The following is a 25135-nucleotide window of genomic DNA, read 5'->3' on the forward strand; positions in this document are numbered from 1 at the left end:
ATTATAGGATATCTTTAATTTATTATTTTATAGTGATGAAGCTTAGCAATCAGAAAGTACTTATGCTTATTAAGGCTAAAATATTGAGACATACATATCCCAAGAAGGGAAGTAGTTAAGTTGTTAATGACAAGAATTAAATAAAGAAATCATATTTAGTAAGTTGAAGGAGAAATGTTCCCTATTTAGAAGCAAAACAACCTAGATATAAAGGTTTAGATACAGGAAAAACTACTAAGATGAATCAGGGCAGATCAAAGTAGTTGGGTATAACACAAGTATTTAAGTTGTAAATTATAAGAATGAAATAAAGGAATGATTTAACAAGTTGAGGAAGAAATGTTCCCTCTTTAGAAGCAAAACAACTTTGATAAAGGTTTAGATATAGGAAAAAACTACTAAGATGAATCAGGGTAGATCAAAGGATTAGGACATAGCATGATATGTTAGAAGGCAGATAACATAACTGAAATAATAAAATATTGTCATAAGAGAGTCTTGAATTGGGGCTGTAGAGATGGCCTAGTAATTAATAATTGCTATTTTTGCAGAGGAACCAGGCTAAGTTCTCAGAACCTACATGGCTCATTACAACTATCATTCTGTTCCAGGGGAATCTAATGCCTTCTGTCCTCCACTGGCACTACATGTTTTTGGTGCACATGCCTACCATTCAGGTAGATCACACATACATATAAAATAAAAAGAAAGGCTTGGAGTTACATGTAATAAGAATGCCCTGTTCCTGGAGCAGAACTGGCATGTACTATGCAAATATTGATTGCAGAACAGTTTGCAGATTGCATAATCTGTGATATTGCAGAATACTTGAAATATGAAGAACCATAATAGAAGACAGTGAAATAAAAATAAGTATGTGTGGACTAATCTTTCTTTGAAATATTTCTTTCCTAATGCCCTTTTTATTATTTCTAAGCAGATAGTCATACTGGAAGACAGTGACACACTGGAAAATATTGAAAAGGAAGACTGCGATCCATTATTGAACTCTATATATGCCAAGGACATCTTCATTTACTTGAAAGAAAGAGAGGTTGGTATGAAGGCTTCTGAAAGTGAACAGTGATTTCTAGCTCTCATTTTTTCCTCATTCTCTTCCTCAGCATGTAAATTGAAGGAGCTTATAGTGATGTTGAAAATAACAATATCAGTGAATAACATCTATTGGTAGCTTATTGTGAGTTGATCATTATATTAAAGGATTTATAGATTTTATCTTGATTCATCCAAAATGTTTTGATGGTAGAGATTATCAGCTTCCTTTTACATTGTAGGAGAAACTATCCAGCATCATATATATTACATGGTAGAATTGAAATAGAAACACAAGGCTGACTACCATGAAAAGCATTACTTTGCAACATCTAGCTGCTGATCAGACAGTCTAAGACATGAAAATCCTAAGTACCTTGTATCTGAGCAACGTCTGTTAGGGGTCACCTTTCTTGTTTTTCCATGTTTCTGACATTGTGTGTAATAATCACACCTATTGTTTCAACTTTCCAATTTGGTGGAGTATTCTTTGCCTTTGAAAATGAAACATTTGCTCCAAATATTCACTAGTTTCAAAATTTCTTCTCTTCAATGAAATAGATATCTACCAAATATAAATCTTACCAGACTTTTTATATAATGGAGATTACATATCTCACACTTTTCCTAGAGAGAATTGGTTACCTGATTTTGGAAGCCATGATTTTTTTAATGTACAGATATATCTTTGTGTATGAAGAAGATAAAATCTAGATAAAACTGAAATATCCATTCTCAGCCAGAATATTAACTGTAAAATATTCATTGATGAAGCTACCCAGCATTGAGAGGATTATAATACATATTTTTAGCCCTGAATGTGATCAAAATTAAAAACCAGTAATTATGGTTATACTGAATGTGTATTGCTTTTTACCTACCATAAAGTATGAAATTAAGTTGAAATATAATTCAGGACCATCTGTACCTTACAGAAACCAGGAAATATCTCTGTTTTTGTTTTTTCCCCTTAACTGCATATTGGCTTAGTAGTATTAGATGAAATCTGAAAATGTTTTTCCTGGTTCCTATTTTTTATTTTTTGAAAATAGTTTTTTATATGATATATTCTTTTTTAAAGTAAAGCAAGTTATAATTTTTATTTTTTAGGGATTAGAGTTTGTTATTTTCATCCAAAGCTAAAACAATATTTTGTACATTAATTGCTCATTTCTCTGACTGTTGAACAGTCTGATTCAATTCTGGCAGTAAGCACCCAAAGTTCACATCAGATCCCTTAGAAAAGGGCTCATTTACACAGTAATTCACCAGCTTCATATATCAAAGATAGACTAGGCATACAGGGTTTCTACATATTTCTATTTCTACACAATTGATAACAAGTTTCAGATTTCTCATGATTTTTTGCCATTTGGATCTAGAGTATTCTGCAGAGGCTTGGTCCCTCACTTGAGTGATACCAGGAAGTAGAATAACCTTTTGTAGGTAGGTTTTGTAAGAGAAGATTCAATCATCAGAGGAATCCTTGTGGAGGGTATTTTGGGACCATAGCTCTTTCAATCTCTGTGATTCCTGTCTGCCACATGTTGGTATCATATAATACCTTTCCCCATGAGCCATATGCCATACAATATATTCTGATCATGATTTTTCTTCCTTCATCTACTCCCATATCCTCCCCTTCTCCCTGTACATCCAATGTCATGCCTTTTATTCCTTTCTCTAAAATCTTTTACAAATCTTTAAGAAACTTTATTAATTATTTTGAAGATTTCAAGCAATGTATTTTGGTAATATTTACTAATTCCCAGTTTCTTCTAGATCCATCCCTACCAATATAAGCATCCACCTTTGTGTCTTCTTTTTCTAAGTCCATCAAGTGCCATATATGTTGCCCAATTATTATTTCTTAACTATAGGGCCACCTCTAGAACATGTTTGATATCCCAAGAATAACATTCTTAAGGAAAACGAATTTTTCCTTTCTCAGAAGCTATAAATATCCAATAGTTCCTCAGCTAGAGGTGGGAATTTATGCCCACTTTCTTCCTCTATGCTGGGATTTTATCTTGGCAGAGATTGTGCAGGTCTTGTGTGTTCATCACAACCACTATATGTTCATATGTGTTATGCCAGGAATACACTGTTTCAATGTAATCAACCATCATCTGACTCTTACAGTCTTTCTACTCCTTCTTCTATAAGCATCCCTGAGTCATTTGGGTCTAATCATTCCATGGTGTCTAATTTCCGAATAGTGACAAGCTGTGGGTCTTGGTTAATTGCCCTTCTACTAAAAGAAGAAGCTTCTCTGGTGGGGTTAAAAGATGGCTATAATCTATGGATGTAGCATTAGAAGATGATTTAATACTATGTCCTCTCAGTGGACTAGCAGCTAGGTTCTCCCTTAGGTGTGTCTAGCCTTTGGTGTTGAGCTCCAGTAATGGTGCCACGTATGGCTTCAACTTTGTAGATCAGGCCTTAAATCCAATCAGAACATGTTGATTAATTCCATATGTTCACTCCATGATTGAACCAGGGGAAATATCTTGCCAGAGTAGTTGTTATTATAGCTCACAGGGCTCACAGCTGAGTAAGACTCATCATTCATTTTCCCCCCTGATAACATATAACATGCACAGCATCTTCCAGAACAAGGACAGTTAGCAAGTAGGGTTAATTTTTAAAAATATTCTATGACTCCTCTCTCTCTCTCTCTCTCTCTCTCTCTCTCTCTCTCTCTCTCTCTCTCTCTCTCTCTCTCTCTCTCTGTGTGTGTGTGTGTGTGTGTGTGTGTCTGTGTGTGTGACATAACCATCTGGAGTTAAGATGTTAGTGGCTTTTCTTGGTATAGAGATCTGCTCTCACCTTTGAGTGGGTATTTGGATTTTTATTTGCTGCTTCTCAAACTTATCAAGTTGTGGTCCAGATTAATAGTACTAGAGCTTGGCATTGAAGCAACTCGGTTGATGTTCAAATGGAGTATCATAATTAGTCCTGTTTAAGCTAGGAATAGATGCAACTTCTGAGCCCAGGAACAAACCATCTGTAGGTAGAAGATTCTTATGGCTGATCTTCAGAAGTCTGTGAGGACCCACTCACCCAATTCTCTAGGCAGTCCTTAGAGAGTAGGTGTGGAATCTCAGTAGAATTGGAAGGTACTCCCTGGAAGTAGCACATAGAATGCTACACCATCCTCAGGTGGGGGTCCGGTAGGATTGAGGCTGAGGCTGAAATATAGGTTTGTACCTGGGTTTGTACTCACTAGACCATAAGAGTTTGGGGGTAGCACAGTGGGTGGGTTGGATTGTAGATTATCTCTGGGGCCCATGCCTGAGCTTAAGCTCATAGGGTGCCACATGGTCCAGAGAGTGGTCAGTAGGAGTGGCTAAGGGGTCAGGCAGGTAGGAAGACTGCCTTTGGTGGATCTCACTGAAAATCTTAGCATAAATATAGAAAATAAGCTTAGTTCTCTAAATAAAACTATGAAGCTTTAAAATATATTTGAGTACTACATACACATGTCAAAGTCAAAAAGCATTGGTCTACATACCATGGTATTGTGTTTTAGACTGAATTGCAAAGAGCATTGCAACTTTTCTAGTATTCATTGATAGCCATAGATTAATCCTCCAATATCTCTTCTCACACTTAAGTGTCTTATATGTCTATTTCCCAAAGATAGCTAGAACTTGTTCAGAAAAGGATACTCTGACATGCTCATATCTGATACAAGTTGAAAATAGCAAGTTATAACTATGAAGAAGTTAATTGTTAAACTTTTGAAGTACAAGAATAGTTCATTAACATGTTTTTCAACAACACAGGAAAAGTTTATAGTTGAAAAATACATGGATGGGCAGATGGAACTCACCACCGATATGAGAGCCATTCTTGTGGACTGGTTGGTGGAGGTACAGGTAAGTCTAGCAACTCTTGCCTCATGGAAAATTATTATTATATTAAGATTGATTCATAAAATTAGTATAGCATCAGTTATTCCTTACCCAGCTAAATTCCCTATATTAAAATTGCCTTGAGTCAAATATTGAACAATTATTACTCCAAGCTAGTCAGGCTTCCTCCAAGACAATATTCCAAACTTGAATTTTTTTCATCTTTCCTTGGCCCAGTTTTTATCTCCTGATATTTTTCAACCTCTAGTAGTGCCTCCCTCCTTCCCTTCCTGTCTCTCTTTTTTTTTTTTTTTTTTTTTACTTCTGCTAGCATTGGAAGTTCCGTCATATTTTCTCTGTTATTGGCTCCTTGGTTTTTATTGGCAAAGCAGAGAATGAATGAGAAGCAGTGTTTACATAAACTTGAGAAAGGAGCTTCTAAAAATAAATATAACAAAGCCATGTTCGGATTGAAGTAAGATCTGAGGGCAGAGAAATCAGCATTTGAATAATCCAAGAGTAAACTTTAGACAGTGCCCAAAAATATTCTGTCTGCAGCCTCTAGAAGCTAGTTTTATTGGATATTTTATTTATTTACATTTCAAATATTATCCTTTTTTCTGTTTTCATTCCACAAACTCCCCTATTCGATTCCCCTGCTTCTATGAGGATGCTCCTCCACCCACCCACCCACTCACTCCTGCCTCCTTGCTCTGGCATTCCCCTGCACTGGGGCATAGAGCCATCACAAGCCTGTTATCCCCATATGCCATCCTCAGCATCACAGCAAGTTTAAAGTCAGTTTGGACCACATGAGACCCTGTTTCAAAACAATTGCAAAAAATAATCCAAGTAATCTTTTCCTATAAGTATGGATCTATTCTGCTCTTTAAAAAATGGCTCTGTGATTCTAACTATACAGATCTTCTTTTAGTTAACTAGCCCTTTTGATAGAAGTGAACTAATTAACTCTCCCTAACATAAGATTAAATAGTTTGAATGTTTCAGTTTATTCTTTTTTTAGCTTTCAGTTTTAAATATCTAAGCTTTTCATATATATATTAGTCCTGTTAAGTATATTAGATTACTTTTTAAATAAAAATACCCTAAGTGTGACTCTGATTTCTCTAATTATGTTGTTATATTGTAAGGCCTTTTAAATTAATGTTTATTATTTGGCTCCAAGAAATTTTTATTGATTTTCCTATATAATATTCTACCTTTTTCTAACTTTATTTTCTTTTACTTTTGATTTCTTGTTTTAAAACTACATCAAGGGCTGACTTTCAATAGCTTTAAGAAAGCATACAGTTCTGCTACCTATTAAACTCTCTCATAAGCAAACTGTCTACAAATGGCTTAGCACCAGGATTCAAGGGACTGTAAATTGTAGCCAGGAAAATGTAGCAGGAAAGAATTTGTTTCCATCTTCTGCTATACCCCATTTAGTAGGATAGAAAAATCTCTGCCAGCCAAGCATGAGGATCTGAATGGATCTCCAGCCTACACATAAAAAGATGAGCATTATAGTATGTGTCAATAATCACAGCACTGGAGCTCACTGGCTGCCTGGTCTAGCAGAGACTGCCTCAAAAATTAAGGTAGATGGCACCTGAGGACAACACCTGAGGATGGCCTCTGACCTCTACATATGTATACACATGTACTACCTACATGTACACTCATACATATACATAAAGCAAACAGGATTATCATTTATATGTTACCCACATATTTATATGTTATTGTTTAATACCAGCATGCAGGAATGAATAGGTGGTTATGTGTGCTAGAAGGAAGCTATGTATTTGCTACGTTCATGTTGGCTGTATTCACAGATATATTATCCTTAGATACTGTTTCCCATCCCAACCACCATCTACATATTTATTTATTTATTTATTTGGTGAATAGCTGGATTAAATTTACAACTTAAGATTATAGCTATTATTTTTTACCTTTCCATTTTATATCTTAAGATGTTCATTTAGATATTATGGAAAGCAAAATAAAATGTTCATGTAAGAATCTCCAGTGCTGGTGAAATGTTAACATTGATAATCAGTTGAGTTTGTGATCCACCAATAATCTCAGACTATTATAGTGAACCTAATGTATTTACAGGTGTTCTTAAATGTGGACCAGGGAGACCAGGTGATGTAATATGAGAAAGACTTGTCTTGTCATTCATAAGTTTGGAAGATGAAAAGGGGCAACAGACTAAAAAAGTGTTGAGTTGCCTCTATAAACTAAAAATGGAAATATAATATATTGTTTACTAGAATTTCTAGAGAAGATGGACCTGTTATGAATTTGACTTTTAGCCCCATCTCTGTGTTTTGGAACTAAAGAAACACTGTCTCTGTGGAGATTACAAATTACTAATAAAGAAGGACAACAGGAATCTGAGTATTAGAGATTAAGGAGAAAAGGGGTATATGGACTTAAAGCAATCACAAACAAGGTATGAATTTTCTGTCTAGCTTTTAAGGTTGATTTTCTGTCCAAATGATAATTATAGATAATTCTAGGTTCCTTAAAGGAGTTAGACTAAGGTATATGTCGGTACCTTTCTGAAACACTTTCCATATTCCTGGCAGAGTACAAACTGCCTAGGGCTGTCCTTGATGCTTCAGACAGGCAAGGTTTCTAGATTTCTTTGGAGCTGGCTATTTATTTGGAAATGTATAGATTCCTATCTTATTTGTTCCTTCAGGCATCCTTTCAGATGAGCCATGAGACCCTGTATTTGGCAGTGAAGCTAATAGATCGCTACCTAATGAAGGCACAATGCAAGAAGAGTCATCTACAACTCCTTGGTTCCACTGCCTACATGATTGCAGCCAAGTTTGAGGTAAATGAATTCTCAAGGTCTGAGCAGAACGTATCAGATATCTATCCTAAACAGAGAATAAGTATGGAAATATATTTGTACATGAGAAAGATTCTTTTACTTTTTGATTTCTTGTTTTAAAATTACTTCCATCAAGGGCTGACTTTCAATAGCTTGAAGAAAGCACACAGCTCTGCTACATAGTAAACTCTCTCAGAAGCAAATTGTCTACAAGTGGCTTAGCACCAGGATTCAAAGTTAACTTGTTTAGTCTTTGAAGCTATGTTATGGGCAATGGTGCCTAATTTGATAGGTTGTTCTGTTAAAAACTTCCTGCTTATTCATGATTTCCTGCCCTCTCCCCAAGCCTTTCTTGTTCCTCCAACTATACATCCTTGACTAGGGGAATATTTATCTGCACATATAATAAAACAAAGTGGAATACTGGAGACCATAGAAAATGATTTGGTGTAGATTATAGTAAGTCTAAAATGGTCTAGGTGAAATAGTTATTTTTGAAGTAATAGTTTAAAGATACAGCACAAAGACAACTGATCTTTTCTTCATGACCATAATCTATCTAGCTAACCCCTCTCATTTACTTTATCTAGGTACTTGATGATCTTGTTCAAGTCTTTACGTTTTTCTTTAATTGTGTTAAACTAGTGTTTAAGAGAAGATAGAAACTTTACTAGGTACTTTTTTAAGGTAGAAATTTCTATGAACAAGTTAAAATTTTTGGAGCTATTTTTCTTTTGGTGTTTTTGCTGGCTCCCACATCTCTCTTTCTCCCTCTTATTATCCCTGTCTCTGTCTCTTTCTGTCTCTGTCTCTCTCTCTCTCGCTCTCGCTCTCTCTCCCTCTCTCTCTCTCTGTGTGTGTCTTTCTCTCTGTGTCTCTCTCTCCCCATCCCTCCCTCCCTTCTTCCCTCGCTTCCTCTCTCCCTCTCTATGTGTTTTCTCTTCTTCCTTCCTCTTGTTACCTATGTTTTTGTACCTTCTCTGTTTCTCCCTCTTTATGTCATTGCCTCCCTGCTCATATGCACCTTTGTACTTATTAGAGATACTGTCCTAAACCTTACATTCAAGGTTGAGCATAGGTAGAGTAAAAAGTAAGGCAAAGAGGGCAATGGAGTGCATTTACTGAGCTCTGGAACCACGGGTACTCCCGTGGTCAGAAGAGAATCTACTAAGGCCCGTGGAGGAATGAAATTTTCCCCTTATGGAATTTAGAAGTGCTAGAAGACATGTTAAAATTATTTTTTAAATTTTCTAATAATGTGAATATGTTTGTGTGGGCTTCTGGTATATCTTATTACAGATATACATGGAGTCAGTGGTGTTGTGTATCTCTGGAACTGAATTTATAGGCAGTTGTAAGCCAGTTGATATGGATGTTAGGAACCAAAATCAGATCCTTTGCCATAGCAGTAGATATTTTTAAGTGCTGAGCTATTTTTCTAGCCCCTGAAAGAGATTTTTAAATTATAAAAAGTTAATTCAAATGTAATTACATTCTTTACCCATTTCCTTTCTTTCTGCCTCCAACATCTTTTACTTCATTTTAAATTAATGGCCTGTATTTCTTTAATTATTATTGTTTATATACATACACACATAAATATACAACTTTCTATGTTTATTTAATATTGCTTGTATGTATATGATTTAAGGGCTGATCACTTGGTATAGGATAACCAAATAAGGGGACCATCTCTGAGAAAAACTAATTCTTAGCAGTTATTAGTGGCCTGTAACTTTTTGTATAGAAGTGGGGTTTGTGAAATTTTCTACTTCCACATTAATGTGTTGGTTGGTGTTGTTATTGTCCAGGTTTTGTTTAGACAGCCATATTGTTATTTCATGGGTATTTCTTTCTTGTCATCTGTAGATGCATCTCACAGCAGTTTTCCCAGCCCTCTGTATCTTATTATCTTTACACCCACCCTCCTGCAACATTTCCTAAGCAGTAGGTGTGGGTGTTATCTTGTAGTCATGCCAACTGGGTGTGGATACCTGTGATCATTTTCTTTCTGCATCTTGACCATTCATGTTTTCTCTGATGCTCTCCACCTGCTGCAAAGTAAAGCTTCTTTGATGAAGGGTGGGAATCACACTTATCTGTAGGTATAAGAATACATTTTAGAATGAAGTTAGGGATTATGCTGGTTTAGTTAAGCACCAGTAATAGTTCTTCTCTAATATCAATACCTCACTAGCCCTGGAAGGTTGGATAGGTTTCCAGGAGCAGGTGTTATTTTCTTCTGTAGAGGTGGATGGCCTTAAGTCTAATTAGACAGCTGTTGGTTACCAGTAAGATAGGAATGTCACTGTTGTACCTTTAGGTGTATTTTGCGATGCTTGTCATTGTTGTGGTTTAGAAGTATCATAGCTGGGTAAGACTATGATTGCTTCTGGTACTATGAAAACTACACTTCAATGAGGAAGCTTTTAGGCCAGATCCATCTCAAATTCTCCATCCAAAGTAGTATGTTTCCTAAGTGCGTGATGTTTTCAGCAACAGATACTTTCTTTCAATCTCTGGGAACCACCCTAGGTTAACAGTAGTAGCTTATATTATCTTGGGAGTCTCCTGGACTATCCTGAGCAACAGCTTGAAAAGAGGTTTCGCCTGCCTAGTTCTGAGAAGTTCAGTGGATAATCTGTGGCCCTTGGTGGAGCATTACCAAACAACTGACAATAAATGCTTGAGAGAAAATGGGGGAAAAAGAACCCCCATTCACTATGGTTGGGAATGAAAATTGGTGCAGCCATTCTGTAATTAAGCTTGAAAAATCCTCAAAAAGCTAAAAAGAAATGAACCATATGACCCACCTATACCACTCCTTGGCATGTATCCTAAGGACTTGACATTTCTATTTCACAAATAACATGTTTAACAATGCGTGTGTGCTTCTATTCAGAATAGTTAGGAAATGGAAACACTCTAAATGTCTTTCAGTAGATTAATGGATGATTAAAATACTGTATGTATATATGATGGAATAATATTCAGCTGCGAAGAAAAATGATTGTGAAAATTGGAGGCAAATGGATGGGAATAGAAAATACTACACTGAGTGAGGTATCCAAGGCCAATAAAGACCATGTGTTCTCTGATTTGTTGCTTTTTAACTCCAAATCTTCAGCTCTGAATATATCCTGGAGTAAGTGCAAAAAACAGGAAAGTAAAGATGGAGCAGGGGAGGAGGGAGCAAGAATGGGGAATACCATGATACAGGTGAGCTGAAAGAGTTCTTAAGGGAGGTGTGGAATTAGATGATTGTGGGAAAAGGAATAAGTAATATGGGGTTATGTGAACCCGATGACTCCATAAGGGGAGGAGGAATGGAAGTAGAAGAAGAGATGGGAGGGAAGGACAGCAAAGTGATAAGGAGGAAAGTAAGGCCAGAGTGGAAAGTGAGCTCTAGGTTGAATAAAAATGTCAAGGTTTTTTTTTTAAAAAAAAAAAAATCCTCATGAATTTCTCAAACCAGTGTTCATTCTCTAAGGAACAGGGTATAGGAAGGCACTCTCAGCACAATGCCACTCATAGCACACTTGAACTGCTAGCTCCTCCCCATCCTGCCATATATATTTTCTCTATCTCTAGCTCATTTTTCTTTGGCTTCCTTCCACTCGTTTCTCATAGCAGGCTTTGGCTCTCTTTGTTCTGAGTTCTGATTTTCAGCCATCAGGAAGGCACATGCCTACTCTCAGATGCTATTATGTTAGGCTGTTTTTACCATTGTAAGTGACCATAACTATTAGCCCTGCCCTCTGCCTGATGTTGGTAGAATTTAGGTCAGGGAACTCTTCTCTCTCTTTCTTTCCTGTTTCCTTTTTTTCTTTTATTGGATATTTTTAAAACTTTACATTTCAAATGATATTCCCTTTCCTGGTTCCCCTTCTCCCCTCCCCTTCCCCCTGCTTCTATGAGGATGCTCTCCCACCCACCCACCCACTCACCCCTACTTCCTCACTCTGGAATTCCCTTTCACTCGGGCATAGAGCCATCACTCTACCAAGGGCCACTCCTCCCATTGATGCCAGATAATGCTATCCTCTGCTACTTATGCAGCTGGAGCCATGGGTCCCTCCATATGTACTCTTTAGTTGGTGGTTTAATCCCTGTGTTTGGTGTCTGTTGAGCCATTCAAATGAACTAAAACTGGCTCAGATCTTCCCTGAAAGTCTTCGTCTAGAAATGTGGTCAACTCGTCCTTATCCTGCAGTTCTTTCCCTCTTTTCCTTTTAGCATTATTAGAGACTAAAAGGATGTCTACATGGATGATTGTCTCTCTTTCCATCCACAGGAATCTTATCCCCCTTCTCTGCCAGAGTTCCTGTATATTTGTGAAGATCGTTATTTGAAGAGTGAGATGGTGTCCTTGGAAAGCAACATCCTGAAAACTCTCGACTTTGACATCAATATTCCTACTGCATATAATTTTCTGCGTAGATATGCTTCGGTAACAGGGAGATACAGCTTAGTTATTTTTGATTTCTGGGTTATTTTTTTCTATACCCAGAGTGTCTGACAGACTTCTAGGTGAAAGGTTATCAGATACTTCGGGTAGTGCACATTATAGATTTCCATGGTGTAGCTCTAAGGTTTTGGAACAGGGACAAAGTAGGGGGTGAGGTAAAAATATTCTTTGATCAGGAGAAGATGAATAATACATTTTGGAGAAATGTTGGGAATCTTTTTTTTTTTTTGGTTGAATATTGGTTATGGGGGAAGATCAAATTATTCATTGAGTCATTAAATTGTTTTATATATGTTTTTATGTGTGCTATAAGTTAAAAATTTTGAAACATAAGAAAGAACAGAATGTTTTGGAGCAAGAATTATCTCCTAGAGCAGGATTATGTGCATAGTTACAGTTGGGAAACTTTGATCTACCAAAGGACGACTACTATAGCAAGAAGAGTCAAAGGATGCACTTGTACTTGATAGTTTCGGAGCCTTAAAGATCACAAACCCCCATGCCAGTATCATAAGCCTCTCTCAGAGAGTCTATACTTTTGTAGGCAGGAGTCTGCAAGGGGCTTATGGTAGCAGAAGTACATTGTTTAAGCAGATAGTCATGTGGACTAGGGATGATGTAACTTAAAAGGGATTCTTCATTCTGCTACTGTTTTTCTGAATTGATTGCTAACCACTCTTCTTTTTTCCCTTAGTGTATCCATGCTAGTATGAAGACACTAACCTTATCCCGTTTCATCTGTGAGATGACCCTGCAGGAATATGACTATATTGAAGAGAGGCCTTCAAAGCTAGCTGCAGCCTCCTTCATCTTGGCCCTCTATATGAGGAATCTCAGCAATTGTGTAAATGGATGGCGTGGCTTATTCACTAAGTTCTTAGTTCAAATCCCCAGCACTCATGTAAAAAGCTACATGTAGTCAAGATTGATTATGCCCCTAGTATATGCTGGGGATGGGGTGGGGTGTGAAAACAAGGGAATCATTGGGAACTTGCTGGCTGCCAGCCTTGCTTGAGGTTCAGTGAGATACTTTGTTTCAAAGTAATAAGGTAGACAATGATAGAGTAGGACAACTGAAAATTCTCTTATGACTTGTGCATGTATACACACAGGTACACACACACACCAAAAATGCTTATGGTGAGATACATACATACATACATACACACACACACACACACACACACACACACACACACACACACACACACACTCACACACACACAATATACATTTAGTGTAATTTCTCCAACATTGTTTTTTTTTCCCCTCAGGATCATTTTGGTTTTCTGGGGTCTTTTGTGGTTTCATATGAATTTTAGGATTTTTATTTTTCTGTTTCTGTGAAGAATGAGATTGGGGATTTTGATTTGGATTGCACTTAATCTATAATAGCTTTAGTAAAATGACTTGTTCTCATAAAATTAATTCTACCAATTCATGAGTATGTGATAACTTTCTAATTTCTAGTGTCTCTCAGTATTTTTCTCCAAAAGTGTAAAGTTTTCATTGTAGAGTTCTTTACTTCCTTGGTTTAGGTTTATTTCTAGATACTTTGTTTTCTTTTAAAACATTGTAAATGAGAGTATCCATTAGCTCCTTTTCTGTAATGTTTCTTGCTAGTGTTAGAAAATCTGCTGACTTACAAAAGTTGATTCTGTATAGTACCAAATTTACTTAACATTTCTAGAGGTTTTCTGATAGAATCTTTAGATTCTCTAATATATACTAACATATCATCTGCAAATAAGGATTGTTTGACATTTTATGTCCTCATCTGTATCCATCTAATTTTTTGTCTTATTGCTCTAGCTAGCACTTTGAGTACAGTATTAAAAAGGAGTAGAGATGATGATCATCCCTGTTTCATTCTGGACTCCAGTGGAATTGCTTCAAGTTTTTCTTTATTTGGGATGGTGTTGACTGTGGTTTTTAATATATAGCTTTTATTGTGTTGAAGTGTGTTCGCTCTAGCCCTATATTCTCTAAAATAGTGCTTCTCAACCTTCCCAATGCTGTGACCCTTTAACACAGTGCCTCAGGCATGGTGACCATAGCCATAAATTTATTTTAGTTACCACTCCATAACTGTAATTTTGCTACTGTTATAAATAGTAAGGTAAATATCTGATATGTAGCCCTGGTAAAAGTGTTGTAGTAACCTCTCCAACCTGAATAAACCCATTCAATGAAAACACAACTCAGTTGATATGAATACAAGCTGCATACCTAGATTGGGAAGATCTATACTATACTACTCTATTCCCCAGTATGAGACCCCTTATAACTTGCAGTTTCTCCAGGTCACGTGCTTCAGCTTCATCTTCTTCCTCTCCTCCAACCTCTCCTCTGCACACCCCTCTCTTCCTCCTCAATCCTCTCAATCCACCTTTCCTTCCTCTGCCCAGGCTTTCAACTGTATTTTACAAATTAAAATGGGAAGAAGGTTCTGATGAAGTCACTAGACTAGGCATTCCTTCTTGGGGAATTGGAATTAGCATCAAAATACAAACAGCTGCAGGACAATCCACAACATGAAAGGGTCATTCAAACCCCACTCCCCCCCCCCCCCACTGCAAAGGGGTCCAGGGAGCTTGAGAACTGCTGCTCTAAGACTTTTATCCTGAAGATGTGTTGGATTTGTCAAAGGTTTATTTGGCTTTTATTGACATGCAAATGTTGAACTGTCCTTTCATTTCAGGGATAAGTTAAATTTGATCATGATGTATATCTTTTTGATGTATGTCTATATTCTTTTTGCAGGTATCTTATTGAGTATTTTTGAATATGTTCATCAGGGATATTGGCTATTTTTTATTGTGTATTTACCTGGTTTGTATACTTGAATGTTACTGGTTTCATAGAAGTAATTTGGGAGTGCTCCTTCTAGTTCTATTTTTTTTTGAATATTTAAGAAAAATTAGTTGTAGATCTGAGAATGTCTGGTAGAATTTCATTGATGAATCCATGTGGTTCTGGACCTTTTTGAGGGGGTGCTGGGAAGCTTTTTATTATTATTTCAATTTCTCATTTGTTATGGACCTATTCTGATAGTTGATTCGGGGTTTAATTTTAGTGGTTTGGCTGAATATAGAAACTCACCCATTTGTTTTAGGTTTTTCAGCCTAATAGAGCACAGGTTTTTTAAAAAAATATTTCCCTAATAACATTGTGAATTTCTCTAGTATCTAGTAGTGTTTCCTGTTCATTTCTGATTCTGGTCCTCTCTTTCTTTTGATTAGATGGTCCAAAGGTCTGCCAATCTTATTTATTTTCTAAAACAAAAACAAACAACCCCCCCAAAACATTTTTAGTTTTGTTGATTATTTGTATTGTTTTTATTTTCTTTTTTTATTGGTTTCTGTTCTGATTTTTATTTTTATTTTTTTTGCCATAGACTGAGTTTGGTTTTAGTTTGCTCTTATTTTTTTTAAATTGAGTTCTATCAGTAAACTATTTATGAGCTTTCTGCTTTTATTGTTTTTTAAATGTAGACACTTAGAAATTTCCCATGTGGGACTACTTTTATTGCATCCCAGAGGTTTTCTTGTATTGTCGTTTCAGTTTTATTTAGTTCTAAGAAGTTTTTTTTTTTTTTTTTTGTCTTTTTGATATCTTCTTCAATGAGTAGCTTAATATTCTTGGCTTTATATATTTACTAGAGAGGTTTTTTGGTTTGTTTTAGTTTTTTTTGTTTTTGTTTGCTTGTTTGTTTGTTTTTGTTTGTTTTTGCTGTTGATTTTAAGTTTTGTTCCATTGTGGTCAGATAGGATATAAGGAGTGATTTCAATCCTTTTGAATTTTTAAGGATTTGTTTTGTGCCCCAGGATGTGACTCATTTTAGAAAAGCTTCCATGTGCTATAGAATGGGTACTCTTTAGTGTTTGGGTAGAATACTCTGTATATATCTGTAATTGATGTATGATGTCATTTATTTCTAATAATTTTCTGTTTAGATTTTGTGCAGATGACTTGTCTATTGGAGAAAGTGGGATTTTGAAGTCACCTATCATTATTATTATTGTGTTGAAGTTAATCTGTATTTAAATACAGCAGTAACTTTTTCAAAATGAAATTGTGCACTCCAGGGTTTGATATATATATATATATATATATATATATATATGATATTAATGACTTTTTTGTTAACTGTTCCCTTGATTAGAATAAATTTTTCCTCTTTATCTATTCTGGTTACTTTTAGAGTGGAGCCTGTGTTGTTAGGTATTAGAATAATAATGTTTCCTTGCTTCTTGCTTCAACTTGAGTAGAGTACTTCTGTCTATAATTCAAAGTGGTGGCTATCTTTAGAGATGTGTTTCTTGAAGACAACAGATAGGTGGATCTGTTCCACCAGCCAGTATCTTTTGATTGGGAAATTAAGGCCATTAATATTTAAAGTTGTTTTTGAAATGTTTGTGTTACTTGCAGTCATTGTGTCATTGATTTTGGAATTGTTTGTTTCAAGGAGTACTCTGTATCTTAGTAATTTATGGCTTTGTATCTCTGTCCTCAGTTTCCTGACTGCATTCACTGCCCCTTTCAGCCTGAATATTGTTTCCTATGTTTTTTTTTTTTTTTTTTTTTTTTTTACATTTGATTTGTTGAAGATGTTTTCAAAGATATTTGTATCTTGGAAAGTCTGTCTTTCTCCCTTAACTATAGCAGATAATTTAAAATATGGTAAGATGGATGATCATGGTCTTTTAGGAATATGAATGCATTATTCCAGGCTCTTCTGGTTTTCAAATTGTCATTGAGAAGTCAGCTATCATTCTCATGAGTTTCTTTTATATGTGACTTCAGTTTTTTTGTTTTTGTTTGTTTTCCTTGTAGCTTTCAATACTTTTTGTTGTTGTTCAAAGTCTTTGTTTAACTATATTTTAATGCTTAGCTTACAACATACTGGGTTTCTATATGGCTTTTTCATACATTATTAGGTTCAGTTAACTAACACCATCACATCTGATTTCCTGCACCCCTACCATCATTATCATTTAAAGCTTTCTATCCTCAGCATCCCTGCCATCTACTTTCATATATTTCACTCTCTTCCCACACCACAAGGGTAATTTTTAAGCTCAGTCTTGAAAGATGAGTAGAAACTCGTGAGAGGAGATATAATATAGACAAAGTAGTAACTAAAAAGATGTGAAGGTGCTAAAGGAATGAGTGTAAAATACTAAAGCATATTCTTTGGTCTTTGGTGGATTTTAGCATCCATGAACTAATTAGAGCTAGTTAATTAGGACTAACATAAATGATAACATTTGAACATCTTGGAAGTTTGTGTTGAAAACATACTTTTTAGTTAGTAATCTGTACTATATGAGTATTTGAAATTTTTTGAGTATCTCCCTGCCTAAACCAGAGATGAGATGTTTGGACTTGTAAAGCATAGTTAGAGTCAAGGGTATAGTTCCAATAATAAAAATTAATGTTTATTCTTCTTTTTGTCAGATTCCTTCACTGGAATATTCTACTGGCTACCAGATGGCTGAACTCCATATCTTGGTCAGGAAGCTAAACCATTTGCTGAACTTCCGATCCCGTACTGTGCTTAAGAATGTGTTTGAGAAGTATTCTGAAGAGTAAGTACTACAGCTAAACTGGAGTTTATACTCATTCATAAGAAACCTTTAAAGCAGTGGGCCTAGACAAATCTCACTTTAAAAAGAGGATTTGAAAACTTTCCTTTCTCTGCAGTTAAAGCCAGATAGGAAACCAGAGGCTCTAATGTGTCACTTTTCTGTGGAGCCTGTTTTTCTCTGGCTTATTTTCCTCTAAGCAGACCAATCTTCCTTTTGCAGGACCTACTTTGAAGTCGCCAAAATCCCTCCTTTGAGCAAGAAAGATCTAGATGATCTTTTGAATTGTGCATTATTCAGCTGAGGACTTCTGACAGCAGCTGTCAGGGCTGGGCAGACATACACATAGAATGTATTTATTCATATCTTATGCTTGAAGTTTTCCTGTTGTTAACTTTTCATTAATATTTTTCTAAACTGATAGTTGTAGAAACTTAAAATTTTAAATTACTTTTATGAAAGAAAAGAAATTGTTTTTTATATTTGTTTAAAAAATTTAATAAAATGCAGTTGTTATTGGAATGGCTCATGTCCCCTCTTATTGCTGAGGCACCCCATGCATAGCCCAAGAAGGTTATTTTCTAATCCAGTAAAGCCTGTTTCATGATATCACTTATTCTGTTTCTCCTCAGAGGAGGAGGAATTCAGCTAGGTGTGAACTATTAAGAGAGTCTTATATAAGAATGATCCTGGAGATTAGAGCCCAATCTAAAAAGGGCCCCGATTCTCTTCCATAATCAGGCCTCAAAAGCTCAGAGTCAGAGCAATTGATAGTATGATAGAAGAAATACTTTTTAGTTTCAATCTCAGATACTTTATTTGCTTTTGCTTCAATGGTAAAAGGTTTAAAAATAAGCCCCCCAAGAGGCAGCTCTTTATAATCTATATTTGAAAACAAAAACAACTTGTAAGACACACTGAAATCTTTTCTGAACTTTATTGTCTGCCAGAAGACATTTCTAGTTATAAAATCAAGTTTTTTTTTGTTTTTTTTTTTGTTGTTGTTTTTTGTAAATGGAAGCATCAAGCAATTATCCAACCTTACTTCATAAGATTGCACAAAGTCCTTTTTTACCTTACCTTATCTCTTATGTGATGTGTACTGAAGCAGTTAGTTCCTTTACTAGGAGCCTTTTTCTCAGTCCCACCTTTAGGGATTTCCTAGCCTTTCAAGTAATATTTGCCATAACAGAAGACTGTCAGAACTCTTATCTTTCTTCCTTTTTGGTGATACTAATAATTGAACCTGAGATAACATATAAAGTAGGCAAGTATGCCAACCATTGAACTACATTTACAGTTGAATAGAATTACCTGATATGTACTGCATTCATTTTCCATTCACCAGTTAATAGGCATGCAGTCTGATTCCATTCCTTAGCTACTATGAATAGAGAAGCCATGCGTACAGATAGGCAGACATCTCTGTGGGAGGATATAGAGTCCTTCTATATGTGTAACTGGACTGGGTATTTTTTGGTTTTGTTTTTTGTTTGTTTGTTTGTTTTTTAAATCTAGCCCAAAGCCTTTGTAAGCCAAAGCATATTTTATTTGTTGTCAGGTAATCTTATTTTAATAGTACTTTTTTGTATGATGAGTTTTATTACTTATACATTTCTTTTTATCCTTATAACTTTATTTTTAAAAAGAGGGATACATATACAGATTTTTAAAGGCATTTTGGCATAACATTATATGAATAATTTTGTCAGTAGTTAATTCTTTTAGAAGTTTGATAGCATGCATTGAAATCCCACTAGCTACCCTAAGCATGAAGTACATGTAGAACCGAACATAACATGGAAACAGATTTCTTAATGAGGATAGATTAAGCATAATGATCTGTGAATACCAAAAATTGCCACAAGGCTATAATCTTAGCTCTTGGATTATTAATGATTTAAAGTTTAGGTATACCACATTCTGAGAGGGTGCTGTACATTTATTTATTTTTCTTAAGGAGGACTGAGGCTTTAATGGTTTTTGTTTTTTGGCCTTTGTTTTTCTTGAGATTCATATAGCCTGTGAGTTGTTTCTGGGGTGTTCAGAGCTTTCTGGGGCTAGTATACAATTATCAGTGACTGCATATTATGTCTGTTCTTTTGTGACTATGTTATCTCACTCAGGATGATCCATTTTCCTTGGAATTTCATAAAGTCATTGTTTCTGATAGCTGAGAAGTACTCCATTGTGTAAATATACAAATATACAATTTTTGTATCCATTCATTTACTGAAGGACATCTGGGTTCTTTCCAGCTTCTGGCTATTATAAATAAGGCTGCTATGAACATTGTGGTGCATGTGTCTTTGTTGTATGTTGGAGCATCTCTGGAGTATATGCCCAGAAGTGAAATAACTGGGTCTTCAGGTAGGACTATGTCCAATTTTCTGAGGAATCACCAGAATGATTTCCAGAGTGGTTGTACCAGTTTCCAACCCCACCAACAGTGGAGAAATGTTCCTCTTTCTCCACAACCTCGCCAGCATCTAATGTCATCTGAGTTTTTGATCTTAGCCATTCTGAATGGTGTGAGTTGGAATCTCAGGGTTGTTTTGATTTGCATTTCCCTGATGACTAAGGATGTAGAGCACTTCCTTAGATGCTTCTCAGCCATTCGATATTCCTCAATTGAGAATTTTTTGTTTAGCTCTGTACCCCAATTTTTAATAGGGTTGTTTGATTCTCTGGTATCCTGGGACTCGGAAGCCCTGGGGTGAGAAGGTATCCCAATGGAAGGGCATGCTGAGACACAGGAACTCAAGCACCTTACAGCTCTGAGGTGAGAAAGTGTTTCAAGGGAGGGATATGGATATAGGAGCTCAGGAATGACACAGCTCTGAAAGGAAGCCTCCTCAACAGAGGCATTTCAGCTCCCAGGGGAGGGAATCCCCAACTGGGCTGTGGCACTCAGGAGCCTCAGCCCCATTCTAGTTCTTTGATTCTTCCATTCTCTTCACTGCTTCTTGGCTTCTCCTGATAAGAAAGTCACACTAAGTAGCAAATCTCATAAAAGAGATTTATTGGAGGGTCCAGGGTGTGGAGGGATAAATCCAGGGAGGGCTGCCTCCTGCTCTTGGGAGCAGACAGCTCTGAGCTTCGATAGGGTTTCTTAGGGGGTTGGAGCTTTTCAGGGCAGAGATTTTCAGATTGAGGCCTAGTGGGATTTCAAGTCCTGAGCTTGTTGGAGAGTTCAGGGATTGGTGGCTTTTCTTCAACCCCTTTGGGTTGGGGTGGGAAGTTCTTGGCTGCAGGAGGCTTTGACAGAGGTACCATCTCTGTGGAGCTACTGGAAAGGAGGTGCTGCCACTGTGGACAGGTCCTATAGGACAGCTCCTGTGGTGTTGTTTCCCCAAGGCTGTAGGCTGAGGCAGGAATGATATGCAGTACTATGGACAGCTCCTTTGACACCTGCAGGCTGAACAGGTGTAGTGGTACCCTATTAACAGGAACAGGCGGGTTCCGGGTCATCGCAGTTCGGTGGTGGTGGCTAGGCAGTGGCAGCTCCGTGACAGATCCGGCGTCTCCCACCCAGCGCTGCCAGGATGCCCAAGAGGAAGGTTAGTGCAGATGGAGCAGTGAAGGAGGAGCCCAAGCGCTGCTCCGGGAGGCTGTCGCCAAGCCCGCCCCTGCCAAGGTGGACTTGAAGCTGAAATAGGCCACTGGAAAGGATAAAGCAGCAGACAAAAAAAGTGCAGATAAAAGGGAAGAGGGAAACGAAGGGCAAACAGGCTGAAGTGGCTGACCAGCAAACTACAGATCTGCCTGCAGAAAATGGAGAGACGGAAAACCAGAGTCCAGCGTCTGAAGAAGAGAAAGAAGCCAATTCTGACTAAGCATCCATCGCGTCTGTCAGTGGTCCCTGCCTCCCTTCTTGTACAATCCAGAGGAATATTTTTATCAACGATTTTGTAAATGCGAGTTTTTTAGTAGCTCTAAAAATATTTTTAAAAGGTGAAGGAATCCCACCTCATTCCATTTTTTAAGTGTAAATGGTTTTTTTTTTTTTAAAGAAATTAAAAATCACTTGCTAGTTGTTTATTTTTTGGTACAACCAGAAAATAGCAAGATACTGAACCAGGAGAGGCTGTGACTGTCTCGGGGGTCACCATAACATTCCGTAGAGGGGGCTAGTTTTATATCCTACAGTACAAAGCATACTAAATGCCAGTTTGGGGTCTCAGTCGTGTATTCGTGTCTCGAATATTTTCTGTGATATCTGGTCCCGTATTTCTAGTAGAACCATTTTGTAAGTAAACCAGTCTTTGGTTCTTACCCTGTCAGAACTTTGATGCATGTGGTTGTGGCAGTCCACTTTCCTAACAGTTGTAACAATGTGCTCTGAAAGATGGAAATTTTGAGTGTGTTCTGTGTGTGGCATAAAAATTGTGATTCGGTACTGAGGATTATGAACATTTGGGTGTTATGAGAGGTCTTAGGGAAACTTGCCACACTTGTGGTTGGAACATCACTGGAATAAGTTCAAAGAAAAATAATATGTAGCTCTTCATTTGTGTACATGAACACAAATAATTTTCAGAGTTCAGGTACATGAACACAATATGTAGCTCTTCAGAGTTTGGGTACGTGTGATAAGAATTGGAATGTCTGTGTACTATGTTCCTCAACCAATAAAATCTCAGTTATGAAAGTAAAAAGAAAACAAAACAGGAACAGGCATTTTGACAGCTCTTGTGGAGGCATCTTACTGCTTAGGGACTACAAAAGGTATGGGGTAAAGAGAGGAAGGCTTGATGATTTAGGAGGTTCCTGAGGGAATGTGAACTGAATACATGGAATATTCAGCCAAGCTTTGTAAGCATAAGGGCCAACCTTTCATGACCATATCTGGTTCCTTTGACAAATGAGCTACAGGAGAATAGACATCTATTGCCTTTTGGCTGTTAGCTCTTGTCTCTGATCCAATTGAAGGAAAAGCAAGAAGAATCTGAGGGGATCCAGAAACTTTCAGGGTAGATGCCTAGGATAGAGGGAGGATTTAAACTGGTCTATGGGCCTCTAGTGAGACTGTGGAAACAGGAGAGATTCTTCTACAGGAATTTTAGAGGTCTCACAGAAGGAGTGTGTTATATATTAGAAATTAGGTATCCAGTATGGAAAAAGTTTAAAAGGTCTACCAAAGCCATACTCTCTTCGTTCTCTCTTCGTCTTGGGTAAATGGTATACTACCAGTTCCTGAGTCCAAGAAGTGGCAATGGAGTGTCTCCTAGAGAGAGTAAGTGGCCTCGGTAGTGAAGAGACCTGTGCCTGCTCTCTGTACACCTGATAGCCCCGGGAACCCAGAGCATTGAAGAGGGCTGTGGATTGGCAAAGGTTGTCTTACTGGGTTGGGCTAGAGAGGATAAGACCATCCACATATTCAGAAGGAAACTAGGAAAAAGGTCTAGGGAAGCTAGGTCATTTTGCAGGACTTGACCAAAGAAGGGTATGGATGTCCTGGAAGCCCTGGTGTAGGACTGTCCAATATACTACAAAAGGTATCTTTTAAATGAACAATCGAAAAATAGGCCATGCTGGGAGAGATGGATGGATGAAAAGAGGGTTGGACTACTGGGATGGTGTGGGTTTTTCTAGAGTCTTGTACTGGGAAGAAGAACCCATTAGGGTTTTTGTTTGTTTGGTTTTTGCTTTTGTTGTTGTTTGTTTTTTTTTTTACCCCCAGGATAGGTGGGTTATGAGAGTAGGGTGTGGATACTAGGAGTCCTTTCAGAATGAGTTGGTGAATTGGGGGGTGGGGGTATTAGGCCTCTCCATATTTTGTGGATAGGGAGTATTGTACTTGTCTTATGTAGGAGTGATGGTCTTTCAGAGAGAGCAAGTCAGGAGAGTAATGGTAGGTCATGGAAGGATTATCAGTATCCCATGCTGTAGTGTGAATAGAGGGTAACATAGGATGAGAATGGGTTTAGGAGATGCTATCTTACCCCTGAGTCCCATTGTTAAGAGAATGAGGGAAGTTGTTTCTAAGGTGGGGGTAAGGATATGTAAAAAGGAGGCTTTTATTTTGGTGGAGAGGTCTTGGGAAAGGTAGGGGTCAATTTGTCATAACTATGAAGGTAGGTCAATTTGTCATAACTATAAGTGAATGTTAGAAATAAGAATCCAAATTGATAGGAGAGTAAAGAGGTGCTTCTGGGATGTATGGGAACTCCAGACACTCCAATAATTATAAAAAGGGAAGGAAACATGGCTACCTGCTATTTAGTTAGCAGAGAAAAGGAAGGCCTTGCATACAGGACAAAAGAGAATTATCTCCCTCTCATTGTTTTTATTACCCTGAGTTCAGACAAGCTGCAGATTCTCTAGGCAGGGGTGTTTAACTTATATGTTAATGCTATGGGTGGATGATAAAAATTCACATGTAAGGGAACCTCAGGAAGACCCCATGGACATTCCACCTTCCAGTGTCCCCATTTTCCATATATGGGGTATGCCAGATTCAGGAACCAGGAACTGGACACTCCCTTATGCAGTGGCCCATTTGTTAGCATTTGAATTAGGAGCTCAGCAGGGACTTGCATCTGAGTGCTGAGTCATGGGAGAGAAAGGGTGGCATCCCTAGAGGGCAAAGACCAAAACTGAAATTGAGCTTTTCAATCTGGTTCATATTACAGTTCTCTCTCTCTCTCTCTCTCTCTCTCTCTCTCTCTCTCTCTCTCTCTCTCTCTCTCTCTCTCTCTCTCTCTCTCTCTCTCATGTGTGTGTGTGTGTGTGTGTGTGTGTGTGTGTGTGTGTCCTCGCCTCTATTGTTAAAGACCTTAAACATGGCTTCAAGGAGTTTATTCTGGGGTGTCAGTGGAACCTTTCAGCCATAAAATGGATATGATGACAGAAGGTTCTTTCTGGGGTTTCTGGGTCTACATTGGTAAGTTTAGTGACAGCATCCAGAATCCAGTTTTAAAACGGAGTATGGTTCCCTGATGTGCCCTGAGTTATTCCTTTAACTTTTCAAGGTTTACCATAGAATATTTTGTTGTATGCCTTCTGCTAGACAAGTGCTTATAATTGAAAGTGTTGAGTCACCATGCCATTTGCCAGGTAGTTCCAGTTGGAGTTGGCTGTGGTGATTGTTGCTGTAAATACTAAAACAACCCACCGACACTCACTATGCTGGCATCCTTAGAGCCATATGGCATCAGAGGGTGTATTATCTCAGCAGTTCCAGCATGGTGTCATGTCAGGCCATGCTGCCTCCAGGTACTCTCTGACCCTGGTGGTGTCTCCCACGTTAGTTCCAGCAATGGCTGGTCATATAGAATTAACATATTTATCTCATCAGTGGCCGCCCTCTGGT

General features: G+C 37.4%; 1 protein-coding gene and 1 pseudogene across 2 annotated transcripts in view; both read left to right on the top strand.

Annotated features, from left to right (window-relative positions):
- The window catches only part of CCNB3 (cyclin B3), a gene marked incomplete at both ends in the record, with an annotated part of 41593 nt that extends 23469 nt beyond the window's left edge, over nucleotides 1-18124 (top strand). The window contains 7 exons of the mRNA XM_080910887.1: nucleotides 941-1054; nucleotides 4842-4934; nucleotides 7627-7764; nucleotides 12059-12214; nucleotides 12927-13076; nucleotides 17693-17823; nucleotides 18043-18124. Coding sequence (XP_080767013.1) covers nucleotides 941-1054; nucleotides 4842-4934; nucleotides 7627-7764; nucleotides 12059-12214; nucleotides 12927-13076; nucleotides 17693-17823; nucleotides 18043-18124 — 864 coding nt within the window. The remainder of the gene's footprint in view (nucleotides 1-940; nucleotides 1055-4841; nucleotides 4935-7626; nucleotides 7765-12058; nucleotides 12215-12926; nucleotides 13077-17692; nucleotides 17824-18042) is intronic.
- A 3241-nt stretch (nucleotides 18125-21365) lies between these two features.
- LOC308415622 (non-histone chromosomal protein HMG-14-like) lies at nucleotides 21366-21656 on the top strand (annotated as a pseudogene). The gene has a single exon. The product of its transcript is annotated as a non-histone chromosomal protein HMG-14-like (transcript).
- Nucleotides 21657-25135: the final 3479 nt, after the last annotated feature.

This window comes from Micromys minutus (assembly GCF_963924665.1).
Source record: "Micromys minutus genome assembly, chromosome: X".
Taxonomy (NCBI): domain Eukaryota; kingdom Metazoa; phylum Chordata; class Mammalia; order Rodentia; family Muridae; genus Micromys; species Micromys minutus.